General features: G+C 40.1%; 1 protein-coding gene across 17 annotated transcripts in view; it reads right to left on the reverse strand.

Annotated features, from left to right (window-relative positions):
• The window catches only part of mark3a (MAP/microtubule affinity-regulating kinase 3a), a 47,115-nt gene that overhangs the window by 25,000 nt on the left and 4,830 nt on the right, over window positions 1-17,285 (reverse strand). For all 17 annotated transcript variants that reach the window (XM_084914857.1, XM_084914860.1, XM_084914858.1 and 14 more), the window contains exons 2-6: window positions 16,293-16,478; window positions 15,344-15,397; window positions 6,529-6,577; window positions 4,891-4,956; window positions 417-487 (exon numbers count right to left, since the gene is read on the reverse strand). In XM_084914857.1, the coding sequence (XP_084770983.1) occupies window positions 417-487; window positions 4,891-4,956; window positions 6,529-6,577; window positions 15,344-15,397; window positions 16,293-16,478 (426 nt within the window). The remainder of the gene's footprint in view (window positions 1-416; window positions 488-4,890; window positions 4,957-6,528; window positions 6,578-15,343; window positions 15,398-16,292; window positions 16,479-17,285) is intronic.

Below are 17,285 nucleotides of genomic sequence, written 5' to 3' on the forward strand. Positions count from 1 at the left end.
CTGATTATCAAGGGATTGTTTCTCATTACACAATTTAAGATTGTTTTAATCTAAAATCTGATCACACCAGAGGCTGTTTCATTTATGATGCCAGATCACTGTCGTTCACTACTAATTAAACCAATACCAACACGGGCAAAAAGATACAGAGAGTCTGAGTGTTGAACATGAATACATAACAGCCAGGTGTTTTGGACCAGCTTCTTAGCACTTCACACAACAGTCGATGGCTTGTTTGTGACAGTCATGAAGAGGTAAGTGATGGGGAAGCAAGTCGGTTTAGACATCTCATCAGTCTCAACACAACAGAGACGCTTCTGTCCTCCGAGGACACACAGAGGACAGCGTCCTGTCTGAAGCACAGCCAGGAGCAGAGGTGTGAAACCAGAACACTGCAGGGGGAGAAAGCTGGGTACCTGTCTAAATTTAGCTCTGGCCTCTTTTTCCTTCATTCTTCCGTGTGCAACCAGGTAGTCAAACACCTCTCCTGCAAAAGAGCAGAAAGAGAGAAATTGAGGAAAACACTAAAAGTAGAGAATAAGCAGTGAGGAAAACGGATACGAAGAAGGTAGACAAACACAAAGTGAATCGCAGCTTCTAAAAATCTGCAGATAAAAATAACTTATACGCAGCTGGCCTGCACCATCGCCCATGTGCATGGTTCGAGGGCGTTTCTTGACCATATTGAGTTGAGCTCGGCAACGCTTCCTCCACACTGAGCCTCTCCTGGAGGCACAAAGCTGCCGCCGAGCTGAGCTCCACAGAGCAGACCCTTCCCTCGGCCCACACGCACAACCAAAACGTGACTACACTCCCTCGTGTGTTAATTGAACTCGAGTTGCTGGTGCGTGCATGTGCACGCCCATACTCGGGTGATAGGAAAAAGAGAAAGAGAAAAAAAAAAAAACCTCCCCCACTTCTCTTGAATCCTCAAAACCCTTCTGCTCTCTCGGCGCTGACCTGCAGAGGCGGCCAGAGTGTGCGATTCTGTACTTATAAGCATCAATTCATCAGTGCTCTCTGACTCAACCGCTAAAGACAGAATGAGCGTGCTGAAACTCTGCATGTCAGAGGTAAATGGCATGTCGTATGTTGTACATAAAGATGAGCTCCGGAAAACAAAATTGGAAAGTACCAAGAAAATTCACAAAATACATCAATGTTCGCATTAATAAAAACTGCATGGAGAACAAAACTATAATTTTGTTGTCTTAAATGAATTTGAGGCACAAGACTGTAAGGCTTCTTAAATTCTGCCATCACTTTTCTGCACTATCAAATAATCCTGGGGCAACTTATCAAGTCGGACTCAGCCACAGTTAGAAAAGACGAATAGAATAAACTTGTCACTTTGTCATTCAGCACATACAGTTAACCGAATCACTGCTGAATGAAATTTACTAGTAAATCTAAAAAAAGAATCTAGGATATATACATGTAAGAATCTAAGAGAAATGAGCTGTATACATTATGGAAAAAATGTACAAAATATCAGGACATAATGATATTGCACAGCAATAACAGCATTCCAGGTATGAAATTGCACTGCCCTAAATACACAGTCTCGTGTGCATATATACTGGGGTGGGCAGTTTGGTTAGTTATTACACGCCACCTCTTTGCACCGAGTTTTCTGCTCTTAAACATCACACAGCAACATACTGCCAATGGTAACACTAATATTCTGACACTAAGCAGGTATTCTATCATGATAACATTAGTTAAGCTGCACGTTTTTTCAAGCAACCTGACAGGGTCACCTTAAGATCCTGCTTGACTTCTGAGAAAAATCAATGACGAACTGAAACAAGTATTAGATTTACGTCACTAAGAGCTAATGCAATTGGCCAGTGATCAGAGTTCCCATCTCAGTGATAATGTGATTTGGTCCCCAACAAGCATGTCTTCACAATTTGTCGTCTCTGCTCAGCTCAGCAGTCCAATAATGAACAGCTCAAGCAATCGATGGAAAGATGTGGCATGACATGACATGAGAATTCAGAAAAAGAAAATTTCCCCCAGCTGAAGACTTCCAAGAGAAAACTCTTTGGTGGAAAGAAGCTGGGGGTCTTACAGCTACATATATCTCAAGTTGGAGGGTAGGCATAGTTTATTGTAGCTGTTGCGTGCTCCCCTTTACTCCTCTTCATTTACTGCAGCACAAAACCCGACAACCAACTGACACCTCTTTCACAAGCTGCCTCAAGCAGACTGGGAGAGAAACCCTCAGCTATCCTGTGACAAAGGCACCCACAGGCAAATGTATTTGGATGTTATCAGTGTTCGCAAAAGTATGTATTGAAGGATTGTTTCAAGGCTCTGAGTGACAGTTTGCACGCCCTAAAAGGTAGTATGACTGAGACTTTGATAAAGTAAGGCATGAGGAACTGTAGCAGCTGACCGTGTGAACAAGACCATAATCCCAAATTCACCTACAGAAACATTTTAATCTCCTTCCTTCTTGATAAATCTTGTTCACTAAGGTTTTTTCTGTTGTCTTAGCTGAAGCTAATCTAAGAGCAAGTTAGTCTTAGCTTTTAAAGGATGTTTTTCCAACAAAGTCATTCATCCAGTGAACAACTGAAACTAATGTTTACTCTAGTGGAAGACAAAATGTTCAAATCTCAAACATGCAACACTGTAGGAACTTTCAGTCATGCAGTGTCCCACAGAGCTGATGGTAGCTGACCAACATGTTTTTCCTGCTCTGACTTGTCTCCTGTGTGTTGAGTGGATTTGTTCATTTTCTGCATGGATTAATACTTATGTCACTATGTTTCAACTTTTGGGGAGTCGCTTTAAACTTTACATTCCTTTTCATATATACTGCATGTGGGATACAAATGTCTCAGAATGTGGCGATAGTTTCATGAGAGCTTTCATATAAGCATTTTGTAATTTTGGTAATAAGCATAAAAGAATGTGTTTGAACTCTACGTCTAATTAACTTATGTTTAACTTAAATTTGGTAGTTTTTTATAAATTATAGTAAATTTTCTGAGAATAAAAATATGTCAATGCCTATCATACAGCACTGCACAAAAGTCTTGAGTCACTGCTCATTTCTATACATTGTGGCAGGAAAATAGGTTCATTGCGTTAATAAAACATGCAAACATATAAAACAGAGTTTGTACAATTCCAATGTGCTCGAAAGTGAATATTTGGTGTGAACACCTTTAATCTTCAGCACAGCTTGAACTCTCTAAGGCAGCTTTCTTATCAAGTAGTGTTCAGGAATAGTTCTACAGGCTTCTTGAAGGACATTGAAAGCTCTACTTTAGATGTTGGCTGCCTTTTGTTGTGTTCTCTCAGGATGAAGCCACACTTCTTCAATAATGTTGCTTTTCTGGCTCTGGGGAGGCCAATCCATGACTGATCGTGTCCCACTGTGTGTTTTTCTATCCAGATGTGCTTTTACTGCACTGGCAGAGTTCTTATGATCACTGTCATCCTAAAAAGATGAGGCCATTGCCAATCAGATGCTTTCCAGATGGCACTATGTGGTGGATTAAATTCTGACAGTATTCTTTTGAATTCATAATTACATCAATTTTACAAGTTCCTTAACACTGAAATGCAGCCCCAAATCATGACACAGCCTCCGCCGTGTTTTATATACATTTTTATGACAAAAAAGGCACAACGCACACCATGCCGAGATATGCCACATTTGTCTGATAGCTCTATTTTATGCTGATCCAACTGTGTTATGATTGTCATTTTTCATAGATTCAGCAAAAGAGTGTTTTGGTGACAGGCTGCTAGTAACAAAGTGCCTGAAAATAAAAGACCTATAGAAAACTTAGAGAACTAATCCTGAAGACCACCTTTAAAACAAATTACAAAAAAAGTCCTTGGAAGCAAAATATATAGACATGAATGAGGGTTCAAGACTTTTTCACATTACTGTATACTTCGTGCAGAAGTCAGGTTAAAGCTCAGGCTATGGTATAAAACTGTTGTTGAGCTCTTTGTACAAGTAATCTTGTTCCTTTTTTCCTTTCAGGTACAAGTGCAGTTTGCAGATGATATGCTGCTCCAAAGATATTAATTATTAACATGCACATTTATCACATTCGGCATTAATAAATTATTCTTGGGAGCAGCACAGAGAGCAGATTTCTACCAGCTATATGTGGTCTTGAGTGCAGCAGCTGTTAGTGGAGTTGTTTTTCAAATTATTTATTTATTTATTATCTATTTTCATGGGGGTCTAGGAAATTCTCAAAGTTCTTGGCATTATAAAACCATAACATTTGTTTAAAACCAAGCTTTATTATATAATTATATTTACTAAATGGCTGCCTAGGGGTGTAATAGTACATGGTTCATATTTACTTTTTGAAGATTCGTTCAAATCTGACCAGTTCGAAGTATAAAATAAATTACAACAACCATAACAAACTCTTAATCAACTTCAAAGAATCCATTAAAACCAGAACTGCAATGTCAGCTTTAACACAGCAAAGTCACAGGACCTCGCACTTTCTTTGCTATCACAGAGAAACTTTATTGGAATTGCCGGTGGACAAAGTGAGTGGGGGCTCGTTGCTCGTGTTCAGAGTGAGCACCACATGGCGACCAGTCGACTGAGCCGTAGAGTGTGAGCGCAGAACTTGCAAGTTCTGGCATTTCCATTTCACCATGTTGTGAGTTAAAGTGTCGTGCAAAATAAAAACCACACAGCATCTGCCAGCTGTCAAGACAGAACCTCGACTTCAGGCAAATATCATCCAGGAGTTCGAGCACGGCAACATAAAAGGACTTCTGCAGCCAAACTCTTGAACCAAATGTTGCACTTACAGCTACTGTTACAATCCTAATGGTTGTAATTCACAAGTTTGACATGTTGGAGATACTTTGCTAACCACTGTATCTATGTCTCACCTCCACTGGCGTACTCCATTACCAGGTAGAGCGTCCTCTCGGTCTCAATAACTTCAAAAAGCTTGACTGCAGGAGGGAGAGAAAGAGAGAGAGAGGAATTATAAATTCAATTATGTCAAAAGACGAGAGAGATCCAGACAGAGGCAGTAATGAATTCATGCTCATGAACACGGAAAAAATGTTTCCAAACACACACCCCGAGTGAGTCGAAGAAAAAGTGAAGTCACGTGGAACTGTGTGTGTCGTGACCATGTAAGCACATCATAGTTGAGCTGAGCAGCACTCGGTATTTACTGTACAGTCCAAATTCTTTTTTCTTTCTTTTTCCCCTCCCTTCCTTCTTTTACTGCAGTAGCTCACCGATATAAAGGACTGCGTGATGAGCAGCTGAGAGCTGCACTGCTAAATATAGACAAGGTGGGATGAAAAACAAAGGGAATGCGGGAGGGGAGAGAGAGTTTATGGGCTGGTGATAGCATTTACTATCACTCTGATAATTACTATTATACTTTTGTAGAGGAACTCAAGAAGAGAGGACATGGGGGAAAAAACAAAACAACAACAACAACAAAACCAAACAAACAGGAAATTCACATTTCAAGAACAAAATGCACCGTGGCAGACTTCTCTAATCCGTTTCATGACAAATAAATTTGTCAGATTTTACTAGTATATACTTATATGGTCATAGTACATATAAGTGCACTTTCATGCCTAGAAACATTACCAGAGTTGAGGGGAATACAAAAAAAGGAGAGGAAGGAAAAAAAATTCCCCCCCCATTAAAAATCATCTGCTACACTGGCAACATCTGTATTTCCTCTAAAACGTACATATAAATAAAGTCATCATCAATAGGACTTTTAGTAAGCTTTATAATACCTGAGGATAAAATATTTTTCTTACATTTTTTGGAATAATTCATGAAGATAAAATATAATATTAATTATTCATTTCAGCACAAAAGCTTTCCTGTGGCTACACATTCCATATTCAGGCGCTCCCCAGCTAAGGTTTGTTTATAATGTAGGTTCCTTGTTGTTGCTGTGGTTTGGCATTCGTTGGCATTTTTGGCTCTCGCAGACGACTCAGTGTTTCCAGCGTTCGTTATGGCTCAGAGCAGCATGTGCTCTCTTGTTTACCGATCATACTCCAATTCCAAAACAAAGCAGGACGAACGGTCCTCCAGTTTCAGCCTCAATTACCGGCAGTTAACAACAGATGAAGGTAGTAAAGTCTGTATGTCATCTGGGACAGCTTCCTGTTTTATAGTTTCTCTTTCACAAGCATTTTATAAAAATGCCAAGAATGCAGGCTTCAACCTTGTTACCGAAAATGTTTCTGGTACTTTAGATGGCTTGTTACATGTATGCTACAAATCTATCTGCTCAAATCTCCTGACTTCTTTTATGTTTCAGTTCATGTAGAAGTAAAAAGTTAAACGAGTCATATTTAGTTAGATAGATACTTTATTGATCCTACAAGGGAAATTAAAGCAATGACAAAATGCATAGCAGGAACTTGTTGTTTCATGTCCACCAACAGAAAGGTCAAAAGGTTGAACCTGCATGTCAGTCGTCCTCGTCATTATAAAGCTCATATACTTAAAATTCTTATTTCTAAACAAGATGCACTTACCTATATTGGGATGATTCAAGATCTTCATTATTCTAACTTCTCTGAAGAGCTGAAAATTAGAAAAATTCAGAGTTTAGACTTCAGCATATAGACAGCAAATAGTCTACTGAGCAACAAACCACATTATTCAACCTCAGAAGATAAAAACCACAATAATAAAAGCTGCTGTATGTCTTTGAGCACTGAGCACTTTCATGAGGGAGTCAGCATGAAGTCAGACTATCCCAGTGGACTGTATGAGTTAACCTATCCCTTTTCTTCATGACAAAACAACTGCAAAGCAAAGAAAACAGAAGCTTCATGTCAAAGTGTTTCAGTGCAAATGCTTTTTCTAAGAAATATTTTTAGATAGCAGGCGTCTGACATGCCATGTCATTACACAGGAGGAGGAGATAAACACATTCTGAATAAACTTTGAAAAACATTTGCAATGTTTTTCCTCGGCTGATTGCTTTGGGGAGGCAGGAGGTTTTACATGAACCAATCAAAAGCTTCCATGCAACCTGTCCAACTGCAGTCACAGACTGCCTGGCTTATTTCAGAGAGCATAGCACTTGTTTGGGAGCTTTTGCTACACTTACAGTAGGCTAAGGAGTTCTCAACACCACAAGTAAGCCATCTTGTCTTCTACCTGTCTTTACTCAACGTTATGCTTTGTGCAATGCTCCCCCCCCCCCACACACACACACACACGACAACAGCATTAGAGTTAGATCATGAGGACAAACTAGTGCCACTACATGATTATCAGGAGATGCCCAAACATATTTGGGCATCGGTTTAAGAGATGTGGCTCACTGGTTTTGTTCATATAGTGAGGGGTGAAAAGCTCCGAAAGTCCCCCCAAACTATGCATTAACACATTTTTAAGAACACATTGTCCAAATGTGTGACCATTCTTAATATATTAAGACTTAGGAAAGCAGTGTTAATAATAGTTTTTTCAGAGTCCTAACATGGCATTTCAGGCTCTGGTCTTTACTAAACATCCTCAGCATATTTGTCAAAGAAATGTGGTCATTATGTCGCTGCTGCTGACACAGTGACAGGATTACAGGAAATTCTGCAACATAGTGGTGGTTTCAGAGCCACTGACGGGCAAAGGTAATCTAAACTAAGTTCAACATGTGGTGTCAGATCTCCATCCCTCAGAAAAGGAAGACACTTAGCTGACACGCTTCCTCATTATGCTTCAGAGTGACCAGACAAGGAGATCTTTAGTGGCCAAAAATCATGTTTAGTGTTTCGCTTTAGGAGGCATAAATTGCACCACATGGGATTTATTATTGAGCTGCTGTAAACTACACCTCACTTTCTTCTCTTCCATAAAAATATAAAACAAGGTATCAATCTTTCATGAGGCAGGAGAAGTCCCAATGTGCTGGTTAGCTTGCTGACAAACAGATCTTGGACAGCCCGAAAACACAAAAAGTCTTCAATCAAATGAAGAAGTACATGTTTCAGGAAAGATTTATCCACTGCGTTTAGATTTTTTGGCTAAAAAGTGGAAACCTATAAAACATTCATCACATAAAACTGTCATCTTTTCCATAAATGAAGAAATGTTTCAGCAGCACCATAAAGGATCCTTTATAGCATCACTTTTGCTGAAAGTGCAGCTAAAATGTCTGAGTTAATAAATTTGTCTGAAATTGCACATTTCCCATATTTATCCTTTGACTACTGAACTGTTCTGTTGTTGTTCTGCCAAGTCTGTGAAATATCACAAACTGTCACAAGTTAAATGTTTAAAGCTGTAACACCAGTGTTTGTCCATAAGAAGGGTGATATTTACACTGTTAATCTTATCTGCTGATCAATAAATCAAACTTCAGCAAAATTTGACTGAAAAAATGTTTCAGCAGTATCTTACTGAAACGATCAATTGCTTCTTCTTCGTGGCTTTGACTCATTTGTCTCTAAAGTTTCGTCTGTTTGCTCAGCAGAGGGGGAAAACGACTGCAGTAAAACGATCAGGCGACCTCGGCGACAGACAAAGGGTCACAGACTGATTCAAACTCACAGACCCACTTGCACAGCCTGATAACACTTTCTGTCCTGAACCCTGGACTGCTGCTGTCTGCCTGACATGCAAACAGATGGTTAGAAATAGCGGGTGTTGTGTTCATAATCAGTATGTATACAACAATTCCCTTTGCATCTAGTACTCTTCCGATCTCCACCTTTTTTCCTTGTGTAACATCCACAGAGCCAACAGTCAGTTCAAAAATTCAGAGAGACAATGAAACATGAAATATGAACCAGGAAGTCCAGTTTGAAAACTGTAAGGTGGCAAAACATGGTGCACTGTATCAATGACACCTATTGCATAGTTACCCATAGCAGCAGAAATTGTGACTGTAAAATACATCATTCATTCATTACAGTTTCTGCCACAGATGATAATTTCTGCATCACAAGTCTAATATTTATCCAGTTGTTGAATAATTGACTATTATTAATCCTCTTAGTTCACAGAAAATGTAAACGCTCCAAGTACGGCTTTGTTAGAACTTCCCCTACAAGATTTCTTGGTTTTCCTTTCATATCTTGGATAATAAGATCTGAAATATTAATAAAGGTTTCTCACAGGTGACTACAGAGTAGGTTCACTAATTATTTACATCTAAAAGGATTCGCTCTCTTTTTTGTCAGATTTCAGAAAGAATACATTCTATTATCAACTCTGCATCCCCTATACTTAAAAACAAAACAAACAAACAAACAAAAACGAACGATTAACAGGAATTTTAAATGTTCAGATCATGTAGAGATTCCAGCCGTGGACAGTTGTTAACTTGGATAATAAGTTTCATGTAATTCCTTGCTCAGAGACAACTGAAGGGACTATTATGAACTCCAGTTAGTGAGGCCTTAAGGAGTTTTTTTATTTTTTGAGAAGCCCCCCAAAAATAAAAAAAAATAAAAAGACAGAAAAAAAAACTGATCCAGGAGTTGTCTGGCCTCTGACAAAGATGAGGAGAGGAAGAGGAGCACTGGAGTGAGCTTGAGGTCTCCTCACTGTCATTACACCCTGCTCTGCCCGTCATTATACTCAAAATACTCTCCTGAGCTCTCTGAAAGTACAGGGGAATAAATCTAAGCTGGTTTTCAGTGTGACAGTGGAAACCTCTTCACTGCAGCTCAGAGAGGAACTCTTTCCTTCTTACTGAAGAGAAGCTGCTGCAGCTTTGAACAACCTCATCAGTGACAGAGAAGCATCTCAATTTATCTTTTCTATCTGTGTAACTTTGTGAAGACTTCGGTACAAACTGTGCTGTCCTATATAGCATATACAAGCCTTCTGAAACTTGGGTGGGTTCTAAACACAACACGCCAACAAGTACATGGGAATACTTTGTCAGGTATGTTACGCAGTAAACAGAATTAGTGGAAAAACTCTGGAGAGACGGGGCTGATTCACCACATAATACAGCTATTAGGTCGAGGACTCAAACCTGCTGGTGATCCAGTCATACCGCTGCAATAATGCACAGCTGCCCTGATTACGCAATCCATCTTATGATCGATACAAGGAACCTTTAGGCCACATGACACACAGTTCGAGGGTGAAGTCACACCTAAAACTAGTTTTTGTCAGACTACATTTTTAGTTGCTGCATTTTCCTGTTTAGATTGAAACGGCCTCAATTAAAACAGATCTGAGGCCTGTAAACAAAATCTCACGGGTGCTACATTAGATCATTTACTGGATGTTTTCTTTATAAACTCTCATCCCTCCAGGTTAGACGCTTTGAGCTGAGTCATATCAAATCAGATTACAGCCCCTGCAACTTCAGCTAAGAACGATGGATGTCTGTGCACTTTTTGCAGTAATCGACCCCGACTGTTTACTTCAGCTAAGAGAAAATATATCCCGACGGCAGTTTTCCTTTACTGTGTTTTGTTAAGTTCACCTCCTCAGTGGACTTATTTTGTCCCTCCAAAGCTCCACCGTTATTGTTCTCATCCGGGCAAACAAATCAACCTGAAGGAATAACACTATGGTTCAAATTAATGGCTACTATCACACCATGTTTATGAGATTCAGAGAAGTCACCAGTGGTAAAAACAAACTTGAATGCTGGCTTCTCCAATTCTCTTTCCTTAGTCTCCATATACAAGAAGGACGTAACAAACCAGTGGCTTATGTTGCGGTGGCTAAGTGCCATTTTAAAGATTTAAAGTCAGCATTTTGGTCATCACCATGTTGGTTCCTGGAGCCACGTGTGACCATATTTGGACATTAGTGTATAGTGTTAGGCGCTTTACTTGGTCCCTATGGACCCCAAAGTGCTTTACACTACATTCAGTCATCCACCCATTCACACACACATTCACACACTGGTGATGGCAAGCTACATTGTAGCCACAGCTGCCCTGGGGCGCACTGACAGAGGCGAGGCTGCCGGACACTGGCGCCACCGGGCCCTCTGACCACCACCAGTAGGCAACGGGTGAAGTGTCCTGCCCAAGGACAAGACCGGAACCAGCAACCTTCCGATTACAAGACGAACTGCCAACTCTTGAGCCACGATCGCCCCATTTTAACAGCTCCCAACATCTAAAACTATGTAAACACTTAAGTGACTAAGATAGTGTTCTTGAGGATTGAAAACCTACAAATAAAACAATACTGGGGAAAAAAAACTTTCTTCCCAGTAACTTTTTGAAGGCACTTCTTTCTCTTAAAAAAATGACATTTCTTACTTTTTTGATATTATAAGGTTTTGTTGTCAATGTTTTATGTGAACCAGTTTGATTCATACATTTGGCTCAAATTCTTTAACATCCAACTGATTCTTCTTCAGTGGCAGTAACTAAGTCTTACTGACAGCTCAGGAAAAATTTCATGGAAAAAACGTCATGTTAAAAGCTTTTAATAACAATCCTCCAACCACTAAAGGCAAAAACAAACCTGACACTGGACGTTGTCACAGACTAAGCTTCTTACCAACACTGTTTACATTTAATCAAGACTTCCAAGCATCATACTCCCAAACTGACCCCTGACAAGGATAACAAGACCACCACAGCAGGTTGAATCAGGACAGAAAGACAAGAACAGAGCGGGAAGCTGGAAGCAGTTTGCCAGGAGCCGGTGACAGATGTGAATGTCGACTCATCTCCGCCAAACTATTAAGAACAGAGGCTGAAAATAAACATTTAGGCTTCAGAGACGATACACCCCCTCCACCCCCACCGCTATCAGCCTCTCGCCAAGTCTTTCAGTTACATAAGAGGTCAGGACACAGCGGTGCTGGCTCTGATGCAGGTTGGCTGTTTCACCAGCACCAGCTCAAAGGTAAGACTTGTGCAAAGAAAAATAGAAGAAATCCAGACATTCAAAACCCATCTGAACCGAAAAACATCATCACATTGACAAACTTGGAGCTGTGTGATGACAGTCGGCTGTTAAAATACTCAAGAGATTCAGCTGGCATTTTTGGATATTTTTCTCATGATCAACAAAGCCAATGAAAAGACCCACCCCCTTTAATCTTCATCCAGGCTGTCTGTGGTTCTGTGCCCATTGGTTACTACTGCAGAAGTAAACACTTAAAAAACACATAACTTTACTCTAATAAGCAAGTCCACAAAAACCATAACAAATTACATTAAATAACACTCATTTTCACAACTAAAATGCATCTCTTTAGCAGTGGATTCATCTTTGTGGCATTTTATAATGTCATTGATAACATGCTCTCACATTCAGGAACTTTATTTTTCAGTCTGTGTATTTGATTAAGTTATCGGATGTTAGCAGTTCTTGAAAGAAACTCACTTATGACTCATCTACTGAAAAGAAGGAGCTGCGAAATAAAACTGCTGCGACTACAGCACGGGTGATGAGGATGTAACAGTACTTTTAGATGGATAGTCTTCAGGTTCCTGTCAGATGGACCGAGTCAGTTCTGAGATTAATGATGATGCTCCATTTAAATCATCCTCTGGATTTTCAAAGAAATATCACTGTGAACTTTTACAGATACCTCCAACAGAGGTGCATTTTAAATGCAAATTTCTGGAGCAAAGTGCAACAAACCAGCTACAAAGTTGACACCATATTCTACTCTTTGTGATGTCCTTCTGTGCCAATGCAGGCACAGTGCAGGGCAGGGGTGGGCAACTCCAGGCCTCAAGGGCCAGTGCCCTGCAGGTTTTAGATGTGTCCTTCATCCAACACAGCTGATTCAAATGGCTAAATTACCTCCTCAACATGTCTTGAAGTTCTCCAGAAACCAGGTAATGAACTAATAATTTGATTCAGGTGCGTTGACCCAGGGTGAGATCTAAAACCTGCAGGACACCAGCCCTTGAGGTCTGGAGTTCGACACCCCTGGTGTAGGCAATAATCCAAAAAGTCAGGGTCATGTGCCTTTTCCACCCTTTTCCCAGCGTTGTTCCTTACAACATCGGTATGATTTTTTTGTGTGATATGAAAGTATTATAGTGAATATCATTACTATAGCAATGCCATGTAATTACACTCCCTACAGTATGACCAGACAAGCCCAGGCATGTCTGACAGGAAGAGCTGGGCATCAGCCTAGGATGACTTTTAGCTCCTAAAAACAAACTACTTCAGCAACCTCCAACAAAGCACAGTACTTATAATTAAAGTTAACTAATTAGTTGTGTAGTACTACTATACAACAGAGGATATTCTGGCTCTTATGAAAGCCAGATATATTTATTAAAAAAAAAAAAAAAAAAAAAAAAAAACAATAACACCTTGATGACACACACACTGGCCAGTGACATAAACATGTACTGCGTTTCTTAGTGCCCACCTAGATCCCTGCTCGCTTGCTGCCAAAGAAACAGCCATCTGTTTCTGTAGGTGGTGTTAAGTCTAATGATCCACTAGGTTTTACTGTTTTTGAAGGATTGGTTAAAACAAACAAACAAACAAACAAAAAAATACAATAATTACCTTTTCAAAGCCCTCGTCTTATGCAGTTGTGAGCTGGTTTACAAGTGTGGTTACAACACAGTGGTTTGGTTTAGTTTAGCTTAAGGACCAAAAGGACAAAACAGCTATCCTTGCAACTACAAGGCCTGCTATGGCTCAATTAAATATATTCTAATTGTCTAATACATTAAAAGAAAAAAAAAAAAAAAAAAAAAGAAAGGTCCTGTTAACATGGAGCTGGCAGGAACCGGCATCTCCCCCATCCTCATTCTTTATGCTAAGTTATTGTATAAATGGCTGAGCTTCAAGTTTGCCAAAAGAGTTAGGGTTAGGCCAAAAATGACTCCTTTAACAGGAGTGGTCCTCCTTATTATGAATCTTGCTGGATTCATTTCTCACCCAATTACTGCTCCAATTATCTAGGCCAAGTCAGGATTTCCTTTAACTCTAAATCTCAAAATCAACAACAAAAAAAGAAGGGGGAAAAAAAAACGAGAAAGTTAGCCTATAAATGGCATCAGGTGACAGGAATGAGAACATTTAATGTGTCAGTCATGAAAAGACTTTAAAAAGCCTTTAAATGTGGCTTCTTTTCCCAGCTTGTTCCAATTGCTTAAAATAAACAGTAAAAAAATACATCTAAATCTCTTGTGGAACAGTAGGAAAAATAACTTGACAAGCACCTAAAAGAGTTTTTATTCTTGAGTGTGACAAAGCAGTAACCTAAAAACAACAAGGATTGCCAACAAAAGCCTCACGCTTTGTGTTTCTGTGAACAGCGCTGTCATGACTCAGTGTTTTTCTGTCAACGTAGTGTCACAGCCAACGCCAAAGGGCCCGGGCCTCTGAGATACAAAGGCCGCAATCAATGGAGCTTTGGAAAAACTGATGGAAAACCACTGGCCGACTGCTGAGAGGGATGAGGGAGAGAGGAGCCGAGCAGCAGGGTCCAGCTCAACATCAACACCCGACATCATAAGCGTCACCACCAGCTGCAGCCACATTGCTCCGCTTCATCCCCTCTTATCTGTCTAACGATGGGGGAGAAAAAAGAAAAAAGGGCCTCGGGAGCTGCAGCAGAGTCGATATCGTTCCGACTTCCCCGAAACCACTTCCAGGCCCAGAGACAGAACCAAAACGCACGGCGGCATAGATCAAAACGACCACGCACACACATTTCTACTGCTAACGATTAGAAACAAAAAAGGAAAAGGACAAACACTGCAACGGGCAGCTCACTCTCAACTCGCTGACTTCAAACTGTAAAGTTAGACTGCCATTCACTAAACTGCAAAAAAAAGGCATTCACCCTCAGCCTGTGAAATTTGCATTTTAAAAGAAAGCCCACTTCCTGATTTGGTTGATTTAACAAGGAAAACCAAACCGTGGCTCCCAAGTTCCATGACAACCATGCAACATGAACTGGGAAAAGGTAGCAGGAGGAAAAAAAACAAAAAAAACTATGTTTGTTTCCAACAGATCAGGAAAACCACCATCTAAAAACCTTCAAATGGGATAAATCTACAGCTATATCTTATAAGCCTGTTAAAACAGTTCCACTAAGAATTCTTCAAGCAAATTCAAAAAGCAAAGAAAACAAGCCTCAACAAACCATACAATCCCTTTTTAAAGGCCTCAGTCTGAAACATGTATCAGGCAACTTGGAACAAAATGATCTTTACTGCAGCAAAAGCCTTATACCTAATCATAAAAAGAAGCTCCTAATTCACCCCAGGAAGCTCTATGGAGAACATAGCTCAGTCTCAGAATGCCCTGCTTCCCATTTACACAATTAATACACAATCTGTTGTGCTTCATGAATTAGTAAATGAGTTCTGCCACATTATAACAGGAGAGAGAGAGAGAGAGAGAGAAAGGGAAGGAGGGGTAAATTACCTTCTGAAGGCTGTTTGGGTTCAGCTGTGTCTTGTCTATTATTTTAATTGCCACCTGTAGAGAGGGAAAAAAATAGAAAGTTAGCTAAGTGGCAAATAATAGCAGAAGAGAAGTGTGGCACAGAGGAAGAGGAACATGGCACCGAAAACAAAAGCCAAAAACGAGAAAGAAAAGAGCTGAGAAAAGGAACGTGATGCTGATGTTTTTCCAAACTGCCGTTTTAAGACTTGAAAACTAAACAGGGAGGGTTATAAAATAGTTTCAACATCCTCTTTGAGTTAAAAATATGTCTAAATGCACCTGCCAAATTATTATCTACAGAACAGAGAGGACAAAGGCAGCAGAGACGCTTCCTTTCCTTAAATGTCACAGGCTGCATTAAGAAGAAGCTTGCCCTTTCTCCTCATCAATTATGAACAAATCAAATGTTCAGCTGCTACACACTGCACTGAAAACAACCATTACTGCCTACAAGATTTACAGCGATGAATGGGTTGGTGTACAAAGCTGGCAGCACTGCTTTTATGTTCCAAATGCCACTGTTTCAATAACATACACATTTATGAAAAATGCATTTCAAGGCTCTAAATTGTAAAAACTAAAGCTAAAAGCAGTATTATAAATCAGGATCAATCTAACTGAAAAACAGGCAAGCAAAATTACAAATCTGACCAGACATTCAATGTTAGTGCTTGACAGTTTGTGAGACACTGCCACACACACACACACACACACAGGTCACCATCAAAGAGGAACTGAGATACAAATTAGGTGTGAGCTCAGCAAAGACATCCAGCTCTTTAACCACAGCTCTTTCGCAGTGTGAGGGAGAAGCAAACAGTGATAAAACGCCTTCAGAGAAAAGTTTTTATCTGTAAAGCTTTGTATTGTTTTGGATCCTTTCTTAAAAAGAGAGAACAAATATAGTCAGCCTCACTGTACATCTTACCTCTCTGCCGGTGAGCATGTGTCGGGCCAGTTTGACCTTGGCAAAGTTGCCCTTGCCAATGGTTTTGAGCAGCCGGTAGTTGCCTACGTGGGGCTGCTGCGGCTCCTCGGAGCTGCGGGCCGGACGCACGCCCGTCCGGCCTGAGCGTGTGCTGATCTCCTGACGGCCATTGCTGTGAGAGGTGTGCTGTGGAAAAGGCACAATGTTAGACAAGCACTGGCTGTTGAATGGCTCTTATGTGTTGCAACATCTACTTGTAATCAATGGTGACTCATGTTGACCTGCTGTGGCACCTCGGCTCAGCAGGAAAAAACACTACTGATATTTATAGTTCTGATGCACACAAAGAAAGTAAGCTTTTCTTCCAGCGGCCACAGATGGCTGATAAACTCTGTGCTATCCCAGCAGTTTCAGAGTTTCATCAACCAAACATCCAAAAGTCCAGATATTCCCATGAATACCTACCGCGTCACTTTAAACAGGAAAATGTATTTAGAATAATAATAATAATAATTATTATTATTATATTAGCTGAACAAGATCCAGCTAAATAATGTTAGTCAAATATTGTCCCACTAAATACTGTTTATATTGAAGTGACATTAGAATCCATTAATCGCATTTTTCAAAAAAAGAAATCAATTTCAACCGTCACTGAAATGTGTAATATTATGGACCATGCACAAAGCCAAATGTGGATAATGCCAGCACCGCTAACTGTCTCTCCTTACAGGTTTAAGTCCACATAACTGCACTGAACAGGTTTATGCATCACCATGTTTGAGTGCTTGCATGCTACGTTTATTCGAAAAGCCTATTTTCATTTTCTGGTTGCAGCAAACCTGCCTTCCCCCCCATTTTTCCACTGGTGCATAGCAAACACCACTACTTGCTTTCCTTTTAGATGCTTCTTTAAACCAACTTAATTATTGCATTTTCTCCACAGCTATAAAATATGAACATCATTATCAGTTAGACGTTTTAAATAATGTC

Source organism: Perissodus microlepis, chromosome 19 (assembly GCF_051167445.1).
Source record: "Perissodus microlepis isolate ML-2025 ecotype Zambia chromosome 19, ASM5116744v1, whole genome shotgun sequence".
NCBI classification, from domain to species: domain Eukaryota; kingdom Metazoa; phylum Chordata; class Actinopteri; order Cichliformes; family Cichlidae; genus Perissodus; species Perissodus microlepis.